The sequence below is a fragment of the Xenopus laevis genome, chromosome 8L (genome assembly GCF_017654675.1).
Source record: "Xenopus laevis strain J_2021 chromosome 8L, Xenopus_laevis_v10.1, whole genome shotgun sequence".
Taxonomy (NCBI): domain Eukaryota; kingdom Metazoa; phylum Chordata; class Amphibia; order Anura; family Pipidae; genus Xenopus; species Xenopus laevis.
Window position 1 is genome coordinate 15,145,154 of NC_054385.1, and position 12,706 is coordinate 15,157,859.

General features: G+C 42.3%; 1 protein-coding gene across 2 annotated transcripts; it reads right to left on the reverse strand.

Annotated features, from left to right (window-relative positions):
- Positions 1–657: 657 nt before the first annotated feature.
- Positions 658–10,854, reverse strand: LOC108705030 (phosphatidylinositol 4-phosphate 5-kinase-like protein 1). Of its 2 annotated transcripts, none has more exons than XM_041573266.1 (10): positions 10,185–10,854; positions 7,901–8,074; positions 6,077–6,127; positions 4,746–4,900; positions 4,411–4,535; positions 4,287–4,321; positions 3,785–3,840; positions 3,600–3,712; positions 3,306–3,468; positions 658–1,119 (listed from the first exon to the last, which is right to left on the reverse strand). In XM_041573266.1, exons 1-10 carry the CDS (start codon positions 10,560–10,562, stop codon positions 687–689), a joined length of 1,683 nt encoding a protein of 560 aa, XP_041429200.1. In that variant the 5' UTR covers positions 10,563–10,854; the 3' UTR covers positions 658–686. The 2 variants fall into 2 exon arrangements, with proteins under 2 accessions (XP_041429200.1, XP_041429201.1); XM_041573267.1 differs by lacking the exon at positions 10,185–10,854 and adding an exon at positions 9,862–10,175.
- Positions 10,855–12,706: the final 1,852 nt, after the last annotated feature.

Consider the following 12,706-nt stretch of genomic DNA (forward strand, 5'->3'; position numbering starts at 1 on the left):
AAATGTGATGAACTTTCTCTTTAAGCTGTAAACTCCCAAGACTCCATTAAAGCATTGTGCATAGGCGGTTGCATATGTTCCACTGCATGTTCCAGTTAAATAATTGTATGTAGGAATAACATGCATTTAGCAGCAGCGATTTCCGTTCTTTAGCAGATTTTCAAGCAAGAAATGACTTGAAAGGAAATTCTGTGTTACCTAGCACCATAGAGGTAAGTTAAGTTTTGGGTTTAAGTTTCCCCTTTACCATCCAAAATCTGATCAGGCCCAAGGCAAAGTTATTCGGTCTGTGTTTCATCCTATCAGTCCGTCCACTTGTTGTTTAGGGCTCCCAGGCTGCTTCTTTGGTTGGCTGATGGTGCGCCCCCTTCTGGTGATATTGTAAACATCTGATCCAACAATTTCCCATTGTGATTGTGTTTTCACAGTCAGGGATGAGAAGCAGTGAGCTTTGTACTACAACTCCCAGCATCTGGGACAGGGTGTGATTTGCAGGTCACAGTTTGGGCACCCCTATTCTTAGCCCTTGTTGCAGTATACTTTATTAATAAACAAAACTTTTGTTGTCAAGGCCATGTCAGTGATGTTTAGTGCATTTTCATTCTCTGATTGTTTAACATGAAAACAATGGTGGTGTCCATATAGGCAAAGAAGAGCTGTTGGTTGCCTGATTTTATTAAGGAGGCTCATACAGTATGACTTTCCACCCAGTGGCAGAACCTACGGGAGTAGTACAAGGGGCTGACGGTGGAGAATTCCTGCCCTGGGAATCTTACACTTTTCCACAAATGCTCCAGCCTTTTCCTCAGGCCATACACCGTGAAAATGTCGATGATGCCAACGAAATACCTCTGCTCTGGCCCATCCACGACATGCAGCGCGTTCTTGTAGTTGGGCAGCAGGCGCCTGTTTTGTGCAATAATTTCAGAGGTGTCCGAGACCGTGCTGAGCTGTGCCTTGAGTTTTTTCATGGGGATTTGATCGGCAGGTGTCATTTCTTGGGAACCCATGAGCCCCGTGCCACCTTCATCCATTTCACTGGAGTCCTCTTCCCCATCTACAGTGCCAGGAACCGAGGCTGTGTTTGAAGCAGTAGGCCTGGCTGCCCCATTTACAGACCTGCGGGGGAAAAAAATCATCGTTAGCTTTTAAGTGGTAAAAATAGAAAGTAAACTGGAAAGAAAAAGTAATTATTTGTGGTATATTTTATGTGGCCCTAGTAGAAATTGTTAAGCTAAACCGTGCCCTTGTGACAACCTATTAGGTAGCAATTCCACAATCATGGATCGCACACACTAGCTTTTCTGCAGTGGGGAAACCCCCTTCTTTTTATTTATATTCACCACCAATATCAACATTTCGGGGGGTACAACCTCCCTTCGTCAGGATATCATATCAATGCTGTTGCTAAGGGGCCTTGTCGGGTCAACGGATAACCAGCACCACTAGAGCAGCGAAAGTGAGTAGAATTCCGGGTGTGCGGTGTAATTATTACAAATCTATTAGGTAGAACACAATGTTAGTGGTGACTTCCTGGGTGCTGCCTGCTACCCCATACTTTTTGTGTGCGGCTCTTATTATTTCAAGTGATTTCTCTGCCTCTTTCAATTGCAACACAAAGGTTTTACACAGGTTACATGTTTCAAGCAGACTATAAAATTAATATTCTCTGCCCACTCGTATGACTGTTTCCTTTTCTTATACCAAGGCACAAGCAATTTAAGGTCTTGCCTGCATGATGTTCTTTGGTTCTAGTTTTATTGATCCCGCCATTAAAAACATATTAGTAACTCGTCGTTAAAGCGAATAATAAGGTCATTAAAAGTATTCTGTATCCTGCCACTGCAATGCAGAGAGTCACGGTTCCCTGGTATGAAGGAAAGAAGGTGGAGTAGATGCATTTCTTTGGAATACTGGTTCTAGAAAGAAAAGCATTTCAGCCCCCCTATGCCATGTAGATTGTTTATAAGGGTAAAAAAATCTATGTGGTGTAAATTATCTGTTACTATATATCTCTCTCTCTCTCTCTCTCTCTCTCTCTATATCTAAATAGAAGAAAGTCGTGGACTCACGCACTCCGGTTAATCACTTTTATTTTAACTTTGTTCACCACATTTCTTTACAAAAAAGCATTAACGTTTTGGCTCATGGTCTGGAGCCTTTGTCAAAATGCATCACCATGTTTAAAATCAACGAAATTACACAATTTTAAAACCAAATAAACTCCACCTAATTCATGACATCACCAACAAGTGTGTTTCTTAATTAATTGATTGATAAAATGCTCCGTGAAGCTAATCAAATAGTCACATACAAAAAATACAAATATAAAATGAGAACATTTATCGCAGATGGAACTGATAATATTAAATATACACACAAAGTAACACCCAAATTTTTACCGCTTGTCCAAAAAACAGCTAAAGGAACAATATTCATTCATTCCCTTTGGGGACAGTGTATCCAATGTTTTGATCCAAAAAGCTTCACGTCGTAACAATTTACGGGATCTACCACCTCCTCTTCTGGGCATCGGAACGTGATCAATTGCCATATAGTTAAAAGTAGGCAAATGGTGCCCCACTTCTAAAAAGTGTTTAGCAACTGGTTTAGTGGGTTTTCTTATCTCTATAAGCTACATTAATGGCTGGACTGTGGGCATCTATTCGCAATCTCAACATTAAATCCGTTTTTCCCACGTAAGATAATCCGCAAGGGCAAGTATTAAATAAATAATGTGTGTGGTTGTACACATAATTTCATATATTTTATAACGGTGGCCTGAGTGGGGTGTATAAAGCTATTACCTGGAATAAATAATATTATATATATATATATATATATATATTATATATATATATATATATATTAATTATATATATATATATACTCAAAGACCCATATATCATATAAGAATGAAAGCATTCACTACAAAAGTCAAGTCCAGGTGGCGGTCACTAGCGGATCGAAACGCGTTGATGTCCAATTTTGCGATGATGTAGTAAAGAACTCTTTGCTTGAACTGGACTTTTGCCATGAGTGCTTTCATGTCTCACAGTATATGGTTATATATATAATATTTATTTATATATATATTATTTATAATTATATAAATATATATACACAGCAATATGTGGCTAATGGAGGAATCAGAATGTCTGATGAGTCTTCCATTTTCTCGATGCATGAGAGCACAGGCAGCCCAGAGGCAGCTCATGCCGCAAGACTGACTCCACTCTACTATTTCCCTAATCATCACAAAGTCAAAGTTGAAGCCCTAAAAGGGTTTGTTTGGACCCACTTACCTTTTTGTTCTGACGATGAGGTTGGCAAAGGACCAGCTCTGTTTCTTTTCATCGGCATGTAATGGCTGAAAGCCAACAAGTAGGCTGTAATCTATCACATTGAGCTGTTGCAGAAAACGCGAGTCCAGCTCCATCTGCCGTAACAACCAGGCTCGCTGCTGATCTATAAAGGCAACTGCGCATGAGTAACGTTATCAACAACCCACTGTTGCACCCTGCCTAGTGCCTACCCCCTAGTCAGGTCTGAGTACTTGCAGAGGAACACAGAGCAACTAAACAGTAGAATATACTTACCAAGGCAGATAACATGTCCCTCAAAGTTACAATCCTTAAAGACCTGCAACACTCGGCTTCCCTCTGGTTCTGGCTCAGTCCAACGACTCACTTTGCAGCCCTTAATATCATACCTGCAGGACAAAGCACAGGTCACATCTTGTATCCTAGTTATACTACAGGAGGACTAATAAACACCATCTCACCGGCTTGTGATCCTCTCATCTGGGAAGAATACGCTCTGCATGATGATGAAGTATTTCTAGACAAAAGGCAAGGAAACTCATATCATCAGGGGCATACAGTGATAAAAGCCCATTCATATTACACACTGGGTCCGTACCAGGGACGTAACTACAGAGGAAGCAGACCCTGTGGCTGCAGGGGGGCCCAGGAGGTATAGGGGCCCCATGAAGTCCTAATTTACATACAATTTCAATAAATATTGGTAAAACAAGTCAACCTCTAGACATTTTGGGGCCCAGTAATATCTTGTTACACCACTTGTCCATACAGAGCCAGAATTCTGATGTTTTCCTCAGTCAAAGGGATTTTCTAGTTGGCCGAGTTGATATTGAACATATGTCCAATATCTATATGGAAGACCATTGTTTTGGCCTAATACTCAGGCCAAACGTTAGCAATAGAGGCAGCAAATGTTGCCCTGTAAATGAGCTGCTTTGCTTAAGTTATTAAAGCATCTCTTACCTTTTTGTTCTGAGCATAAGTGATGCTGTAAACACCTGAAAAAAACAGTAGATAAAGCCATCAGACCACAAAGAGGTATCCTAGTAAAGGATTGTGCAAGAACCACTAGGAAGTCTTTCCTCACCCAAGATTTTGACAAGCAGAGAGTGGGGGTATAACTGAAAGTGCTGTAGGTATCGGCGTAGGATCTGCAACATTAAGTGGGCCTCCCTCTTTGTCTGAGTCTTTAGGAAGAAACGCTTGTCATTCCTAAGAACGAGACAGGAACAATATGAGCGAGAGCGGAGTCTCAACTGAAAGAAACGGATTCAGAAGCAAACTTTAATGTTTGTGGGCCAATTATGATGTTGTACAAAGAACTCTGTGGACCCGATGGGATGTGACAGATGTAAGCAACTCAAAAAGGAACACTATACAACTCTCTAGAGACAAAAGGCACAATAAGTGTTATAGACTCACGTTAAGAAGAAGTCTGCTTTGCTTTTGGAGTTGCTAATGAACTGTAGGTAGAATTCACTGCAAGAGAGAGATCTCATGAAACTTTCCTCTGACACCCCCAGTGACTGCCGAAAATAGGAGAACACCGGGCCAGCGTAGGTCCTCATCACAAAGCCCTTGTGAAGAAAATTGGGGAGAAGGAATATTGAAAACATTTATCTTTTACACCAAATGTAACAGGAGTCAGGTGGTGGCCTCTTGGTTCTGGCTACGGAACGCATTTTAGGACATCCTCAGAGGAAATTCCTGTCCTGTATGCGATCTTTTATGCTAGAGGAATACAACACCACCTGCTTTTCAATTCACCCCTCCCTCAAAGCAGACATCACACCTTGCTCCTCCCTCCTCAGCTGTCAGATCCTGCTCTTCAGTCAGCCAACCTGGGTCCTCACTCCTTCCTCCTCAGCCATCCGACATGGCTCCTCACTCCTCAGCCATCCAACATGGGTCCTGGGTCCTCACTCCTCCCCCCTCAGCCATCCGACATGGGTCCTCACTCCTCCCTCCTCAGCCATCCGTCCTGGGTGGTCTTTTTGGGTGGTTTTTTTTGTTGTTTTTTTTAAACTTCCGTTTTTTATGTAATGTCATTTAGCAGAGGGCGAAGTGCGGAGGGCAGAAAAGGGAAAGCGGAAGGCTGAGTGCTGAGGAAAGAGGGTGGAGGGCTGAGCAGGGAGGGTGGAAGTCGGAGGACTGAGGGCAGAAGGTGGAGGGAAGAGGGCAGAGGGCTGAGGAGGGAGTTCGTATGGCTGACGGCTGAGAAGGGAGGGTAGAGGAAGAAGGTGTGACTGCAGCATTTGAGGATGAGTGACAGTAAAAACACCCAATGCGGCATTCCTAAGCCATAGGAGATCTCATGGAGGACAGGGATTTCCACGGAGGATGTCCTAAAATGCGTTCTGTATCTGGCTTGCAACATTGTGTTAGGAGACAGAGAATGTCAGACAGATACTGCTTTTAATAGCAATTACATGTAAAATCATTAAAAATTATTAATTGATATATATTGGAAAGATGGTTTAGAGTTACCATCCTCCACACATGGGAAGGAAGGGGCCAACCTCTCTAGGACATCATATGTCCTAATGATCATTTTTCTGCCAATGATGGTGGACTAAGCAGCGCATTGCTTCTGGCAGCAGGGGAGCACCTAGGGTCCAGTTCTATGGTAGAAATAAGAGTTGATAGGATAAGCCATGGAGTAGGTCCCTCCAGGGTATTGGTATATCCCTGCTATTGAGCATGCCAGAAAGGAATGGCAGGGCAGAAAGGACAAAATTCATAAAAGCTTTTACCTCATGACCTTGTGTGATCTTTGCACTGTAATCCTCATCTGCAAATTCAATCTGGTAAAAGAGTCAAAAAGAAAAGTATGAGACAAGTACAGGATATGGGTTAGCTGGTTCACCTTTAATTAACTTTTAGTATTTCATAGAATAGCCAATTCTAAGCAACTTTTCAAATGGTCTTCTTTATTTTTTTTATAGGTTTTTTAGTTATTTGCTTTTTTCTTTTTATTCTTCCCGGCTTTCAAACGAGGGTCAATGTCCCCATCTAAAAACAAATTCACTGTTAAGCTATAAATGTATTGTCATTGCTACTTTTTATTACTCTTCCTTCTATTCAGTCCCTCTCCTATTCATATTCCAGTCTCTTATTCAAATCAATGTATGGTTGCTGGGGTAATTTGGGCTCTAGTAACCAAATTGCAGAAATTACAAACTGGAGAGCTGCTGAACAAAAAGCTAAATTAACTCAGAAACCACAAATAATAAAAAATGAAAACCAATTGCAAATTGACTCAGAATATCTCTCACTGTTTTTGTTAATGTTGTGCCTTATCTTTACATTCAGACAATCTCCTATTAATATATCAGTCTCTCATTCAAACCACTCCCTGGTTTCTAAAGTGATTTGGACCCTAGTAACCAGCTGCTGAAATTCCAGACTGAAGAGCTGCTGAACAAAACCACAAATAGAAAATGAAAACCAATTGCAAATTATCAGATGAGCACTGTACACATCATACTAAACGTTAATTGAAGGTTAATAACCCTGTAATGATTCCAGCTTGAATTGCAGTCAAGTCTAAGTGGCACATTTACTAATGGTCGAATAACTTCGACCCTTGAAGTTAAATCCTTTGACTTCGAATATCGAACGATTAAATCCTTCGATTCGAACCTTCGAATTCAGACCTTCCCCATAGGCTAACATTGATGCTCGGTAGGTTTTAGGTGGCGAAGTAGGAGGTCGAAGTTTTTTTTAAAGAGACAGTACTTCGACTATCGAATAGTCGAACGATTTTTAGTTCGAATCGTTCGATTCGAAGTCGAAGGTCGAAGTAGCCAATTCAATGGTCGAAGTAGCCAAAAAAAACTTTGAAATTCGAAGTTTTTTTTATTCTAATCCTTCACTCGAATTTAGTAAATGTGCCCCTAATTCTTTATTATTTATTTTTTTTATGTATTTTTTTTTTAATCGTTTGAAGCCTTCTTCTGACTCCAGCTTTCAAATGGGGCACAGCCAAAAACTATTGTTTTTGTTAATGTTGTGCCTTATCTTTACATTCAGACAATCTCCTATTAATATATCAGTCTCTCATTCAAACCACTCCCTGGTTTCTAAGGTCATTTGGACCCTAGTAACCAGCTGCTGAAATTCCAGACTGAAGAGCTGCTGAACAAAACCACAAATAAAAAATGAAGACCAATTGCAAATTATCTCAGAAGAGCACTCTACACATCATACTAAACGTTCAATCAAAGGTTAATAATAACCCCTTTAATGATTCCAGCTTGAATTGGAGGGACAAAGACCATTGCACCAGATTTATGCTGACCAGGTTGGAGATTTGTTTTGCATTTATTGACCTGCTGGCCCTAGAGAGCTAGAGACGGCTTTCAGCAATAGCAATTCTAGGTTAGGAAGCGCTGACTTTGCTGAACTACAGCTCTCGCAATTCAATAACCCTTGATAATATGTTCATATATGGATTTTTTGGTACAGCAAAATTAAGTTACAGTATCATCATCATTTGGCTAAGCATTGGTATCCTAGGGGTGATTTTGGATAGAAGAGCAGTGCAAGTCTGATCTGAAGATGCTATAATGGCTAACCGTGGTATCATTACGGATGCTTTCTTGGATGGCTTGCTTCAGTCCCTGTTTCAGGTCACAGGTCAGACGGTAGAACTCATGTTCCTTATCGATCTCAAAGAGCCCGAGTAGCTTCCAGCGCTGGCGGAGGTTCCAGAAAAGTCGTCTGTGTCTGCTGCTTTGTCCGGACTCCCCCTGATATAAAGGAAAGGACTGCTGTGTTTGGGCATTTGAACGTTGTAGAGACACCAGGTGATAATAAGGGTTAAAAGGGAGCACTTGGAATCAAACACTTGGAAAACAAATTTTGGCCTCTGACTTGAAATCAGAGACCTCCCTCTGAGACATACAGTATAATCCAAATATCCACAAAATTGGGCCACTGTATATTTCAGTCAGATGTGATGCATCAAGCCCTTGACCTACGCTTACACAGTGCTGGGCACACTAACGGGTTAAAATCCAGAGACTGCAACCATCATCTTAAAGGTATTGTTCACCTTCCAACATTTGTTTCAGTTCAGTTGGTTTCAGATTGCTCACCAGAAATAAATCCTTTTTTACAATTACTTTCTATTTTCTATCTCTCACCATTTTTAGAATATTAACATGTAGTCTTATTCTTCACCTTTCTAAAACTGACCTTGGAAGGGGGGTCGCCGACCCTCTAAACTGTTCTAAATTGATACATTTAGTTGATACATCTCTGTCCCTGCTGAGCAGAATCTGTGGGTGTCATTACAGGAAGCTGTTAGAATTGATGCATTAGTTGCTAATACTCCAAAGCAGTGCTGCAGGGCCCCATACAACAAAATTTTCCCCCCTGGGCCCCGCCCATCCCGGCCCCCAGGCCCCACCCAAGATCCTGCCCACTCCACATCACAGTTAAAAGACTACACAGACATCAGCTTTAGAAAAGATAACCCCCCCCCACACAAGTTATAAAAAGCTATTGGGGACCAGGCCCCCCCGATAAGTTAAAGAAAAAACATTGGTGCCAGGGCCCCCATAAAAGTTTTTTTTTATAAAGCATTGGTGCCAGGGCCCCCCATAAAAGTTTTTTTTAAAAAAACATTGGCACCAGGGCCCCCCTTACAAGTTAAAAAAATAATTTGGGCCACAAATAATATTTTTTTTATTTATTATATATTATATAAATATTTTTATATTAGGGGCCTATAGAGTATTAAAATAATACATTGGTGGCAGGGGATTAAAAAAACAAAAAAACACACATTGGTGTTCAGTGGAATTGTGGCTTCAGAACTTGAACTTCGCCTCCTTTCGTGACTTTGGGTCTTTTCGCCGCTTCAGGACATCAATTTCGTTTGTTTCGTGACTTCTGGTCTTTTCGCGCTTTGAGATTTCGGCTATTTTCGCGGGTTTGGGTCTTTGGAACTTTCGGCACTTTTGCATTTCGCCTGTCAGGATTTTGGAAGGAGGTGGCACGGCTTCGGCACTGTCAAGGGGGGCCCAGCTCTTTGGAAAAGTTCAGCAATGCCAGGCCCCAGTTAAGGGGCCCACCGGGACTACTGTCCAGGTATTGGATTTTGGAAAAACGGTAAAAAATTGGAAAGTCTTTATTTTTGTAAACAACTCAATTGAAAAAGTATTTAGAAGGTGAACAACCCCTTTATGCATGGGTAAATTAGGAGAGTAAGCTCCATAGGACTGAACAAGTTATCACTATCACACTAAAATGGGTGACACCCTGTACGGCAAGTGGAGCACATACATCATGTTAGGGCACAATTTTATACAGGGACAAACACCCAAATCAGGGACATACAAAATGAAGGGGGTGGGAAGCAGGCACAGATATAAATAGCAGGGACAAACGGAGCCAAATGACTGCAGTAATGATTTGAGACATGCATACACAAATCCAGGGCACACAGAGAGAGGGGTGGGCACATCAAAACAAAGAGGCTGATACATATTGCAGACTGGCATTAGTATAAGCCCATGAGAGGCCAGCTCACCTGTATAATTAAACAAGTAGGTTGAGAGTCACGTGGCTGTTCACAAGCCATGGTAGGACCCTGCCACCACCCCTTACTGTACTGGCACTACCAGTAAACAGCTCTCACCCCTGCTAGCACCCTGCCCATGCAGTGAACCCTGTATTTATCTCATCTTGCGAAACTCTCTCCCATACTGAGAAAAAAAACATTTCTTCGTCCTTAATTCCCACAAAAACTCTGCATTACCTCTGTATTTCTTCACTTTTCTCCCCAAATTAACCTGCACGAACTTATTTCTAACCTGCCCCATTCCCACCCTACACATTTCCCACTCCCCCTACCATTCTCCAGCCTTGCTGTTGCTTTCTGATGTCCCTGCACTGCTCAAAAAGCTTTACAGACCAGTCACTTCTCTGGACAGGAATGTTCCATCTGCTGTGTGGGTGGAGGTGAAATAAATCTACCCCAACCCTTGCCATGTGAATGACTGGATCACTCTTATACAAGCATGAAATCAAATGGTTGCGAGGGCTGCTAATAATCCCAGTAATTAAACATACCTCAGGCATGACGTCCCCCTCGTCTCTAGTAGACTGCTCCATCTGAATTTCTGCAGCCTGCAGTGGATGACACAGGGCCTGCCCAACATTCACCATGATAAAGGGGGAACTCTCCTGGCAGGATTTGCTGACTATGCTGCTATTATCATCATTTCCCATTTATGGAATAATTATTATTATTTATTATTAGTGCCTATTATATAGAACTACTATGAATATAAACACAGCAGACACACAGTGATGTTCCCAGCAGCAAGCTTGAAACTGTGTTCACAAAGCCGTGTGTTACTGTAACTGCTGAGTGAGCCTCTCTGTAACATAGCAGCCCAGGCTCATTGTGTGTACATCACACTCTTTATTCAGTGGTTGGGGGAGGAATTAACTAATGCATAATAACCAGCTTTACTTTATCTATATCAGGGATCCCCAACCTTTTGAACCCTGTGAGCAACATTCAGAAGTTAAAGGAGTTGGGGTGCAACACTATCATGAAAAATGTTCTTGGGGTGCCAAATAAGGGCTGTGATTGTCCATTTGGTAGCCACTATATGGATTGTCAACCTACATTGAGACTCTATTTGGCAGTACACCTGGTTTTTATACAACCAAAACTTGCCTCCAAGCCTGGAATTCAAAAATAAGCTCCTGCTTTGAGGCCACTGGGAGCAACATCCAAGGGGTTGGGGAGTAACATGTTGCTCACGAGCCACTGGTTGGGGATCACTGATCTATATCATGACTGCCACCCTGACTGCAGAAGTTTGTGCTGTTCACTGGGTTGTAAATGCAGCCCCAAGCCAGTAGCTGGGTTTGCTTCACCAAGCTTGTACCATGGATTTTGATACCATCACTTTCAGTGTCAGTTTTATTTGACTGGGTATTGTATTGTGGGCAGTGTTAAAGGAGAAGGAAAGTCTGTTTGCACTTGGGGGTGCCAAATGTTGTATTGACTTACCTGAGACCCCGGCTGGTGCTCCTATCGGCAGAAAACTGCACCGGCCCGGGGTTATACCAGTGAGCAACACGGAGGGATCTGCTTCCGTCTTCCTCTTTCTTCGAGTGGTTGCGCATGCGCAGTAGAATGAAAAGCTGAACTTTAACTAAAAAGTCGTCTATTTCGTTCTACTTCGCATGCGGTTGCCCCGAGAAATTTGAAGAAAGAAGATGCCAGAAGAGAATTGATCTGTGGTGCTTGCTAGAAAAACCCCGGGCCGATGCAGTTTTCTGCCAATAGGAGCACCAGCCAGGGTTTCAGGTAAGTCAATATAACATTTGGCACCCCCAAGTGCAAACAGACTTTCCTTCTCCTTTAAGGTGGCCATACATGGGCAGATTTAAGATGCCTATTCTAGTCCTGTAGACCAAGCCAGCAGCTTATCTGCCCACATATGGGGCCCTCCGATGGGGTTACCTGACCGATGAAGCACGCCATTATATCGGCTCTTGCCTTTAAAGCATTTATTGCAGCAGAAAAGTGGCACACGCTTTTGAAAGTTTGTGCCACTTTTCATATGCAATAAATGCTTTAAAGGCAAGAGCTGATATAATGGTGTGCTTTATTTCCCTTATAATTGTTCCAGTTGGCTTGGAAGCAGCCTAGGATTGTAAACACCCTACGAAAAATAAGTGGTGGGCCAAAGAAAAAATTAATTTGCTACCTGACCGATATTTGGCCAAAAATTTACTAAATGTCAATCAAGCAGGTTTGATTTTCACATCAGATCAAGCATATTGATGCGGTCCTGGCCCCAACAGCCTCTACTCTGGCCATTGTAATACAATCGTTGGTGGGCATATTGGGAGAAAGATGCTCATTTGGAGACCTTGCCAGACGAGCTGATCTTATAATGTATGGCCACCTTAAGTGTTTATAAGTGAGTGGAACTTCAAAGGAAAAGGCAGCAGGCTATTAGGAGGAAGGATGGGGGCTACATGTAATTGGTAATACACAGCAAACTTATGGCAAAAAACAGGGCACAAATGAGTTTCCTATAGGTGTTTTCATCAGTTGTTGGCTGTTAAGTAGCTTCCAGTTATGGCCACCTTTAGGGTCTGGCCACACGGACAGATTCGGGGAGATTAGTCACAGGCGACAAATCTCCTCTTCTTCGTGGCGACTAATCTCCCCAATCTGCCTTCTGACGGCTAAAATGAAAATCGACTGGGGGCAGGAATACGGAGCGCTTCGTTTTCCGAAGTCGCCCGTAATTGCCTCACGAGGAAACTTCGGAAAATGAAGCGCTCAGTGTGCCTGCCCGCAGGCGATTTACATTTTAACCGGTGGAAGGCAGGGGAGGCAGATC

Coding starts and splice junctions, on each gene's coding strand:
- LOC108705030 (XM_041573266.1), bottom strand. CDS start 10,562: ATGGGAAATGATGATAATAGCAGCATAGTCAGCAAATCCTGCCAGGAG. Junction 6,128..7,900: donor GCATCCGTAATGATACCACG/GTTAGCCATTAT, acceptor CTCTTTTACCAG/ATTGAATTTGCAGATGAGGA. Junction 3,841..4,286: donor CTTATGCTCAGAACAAAAAG/GTAAGAGATGCT, acceptor CCTTTTGTCTAG/AAATACTTCATCATCATGCA.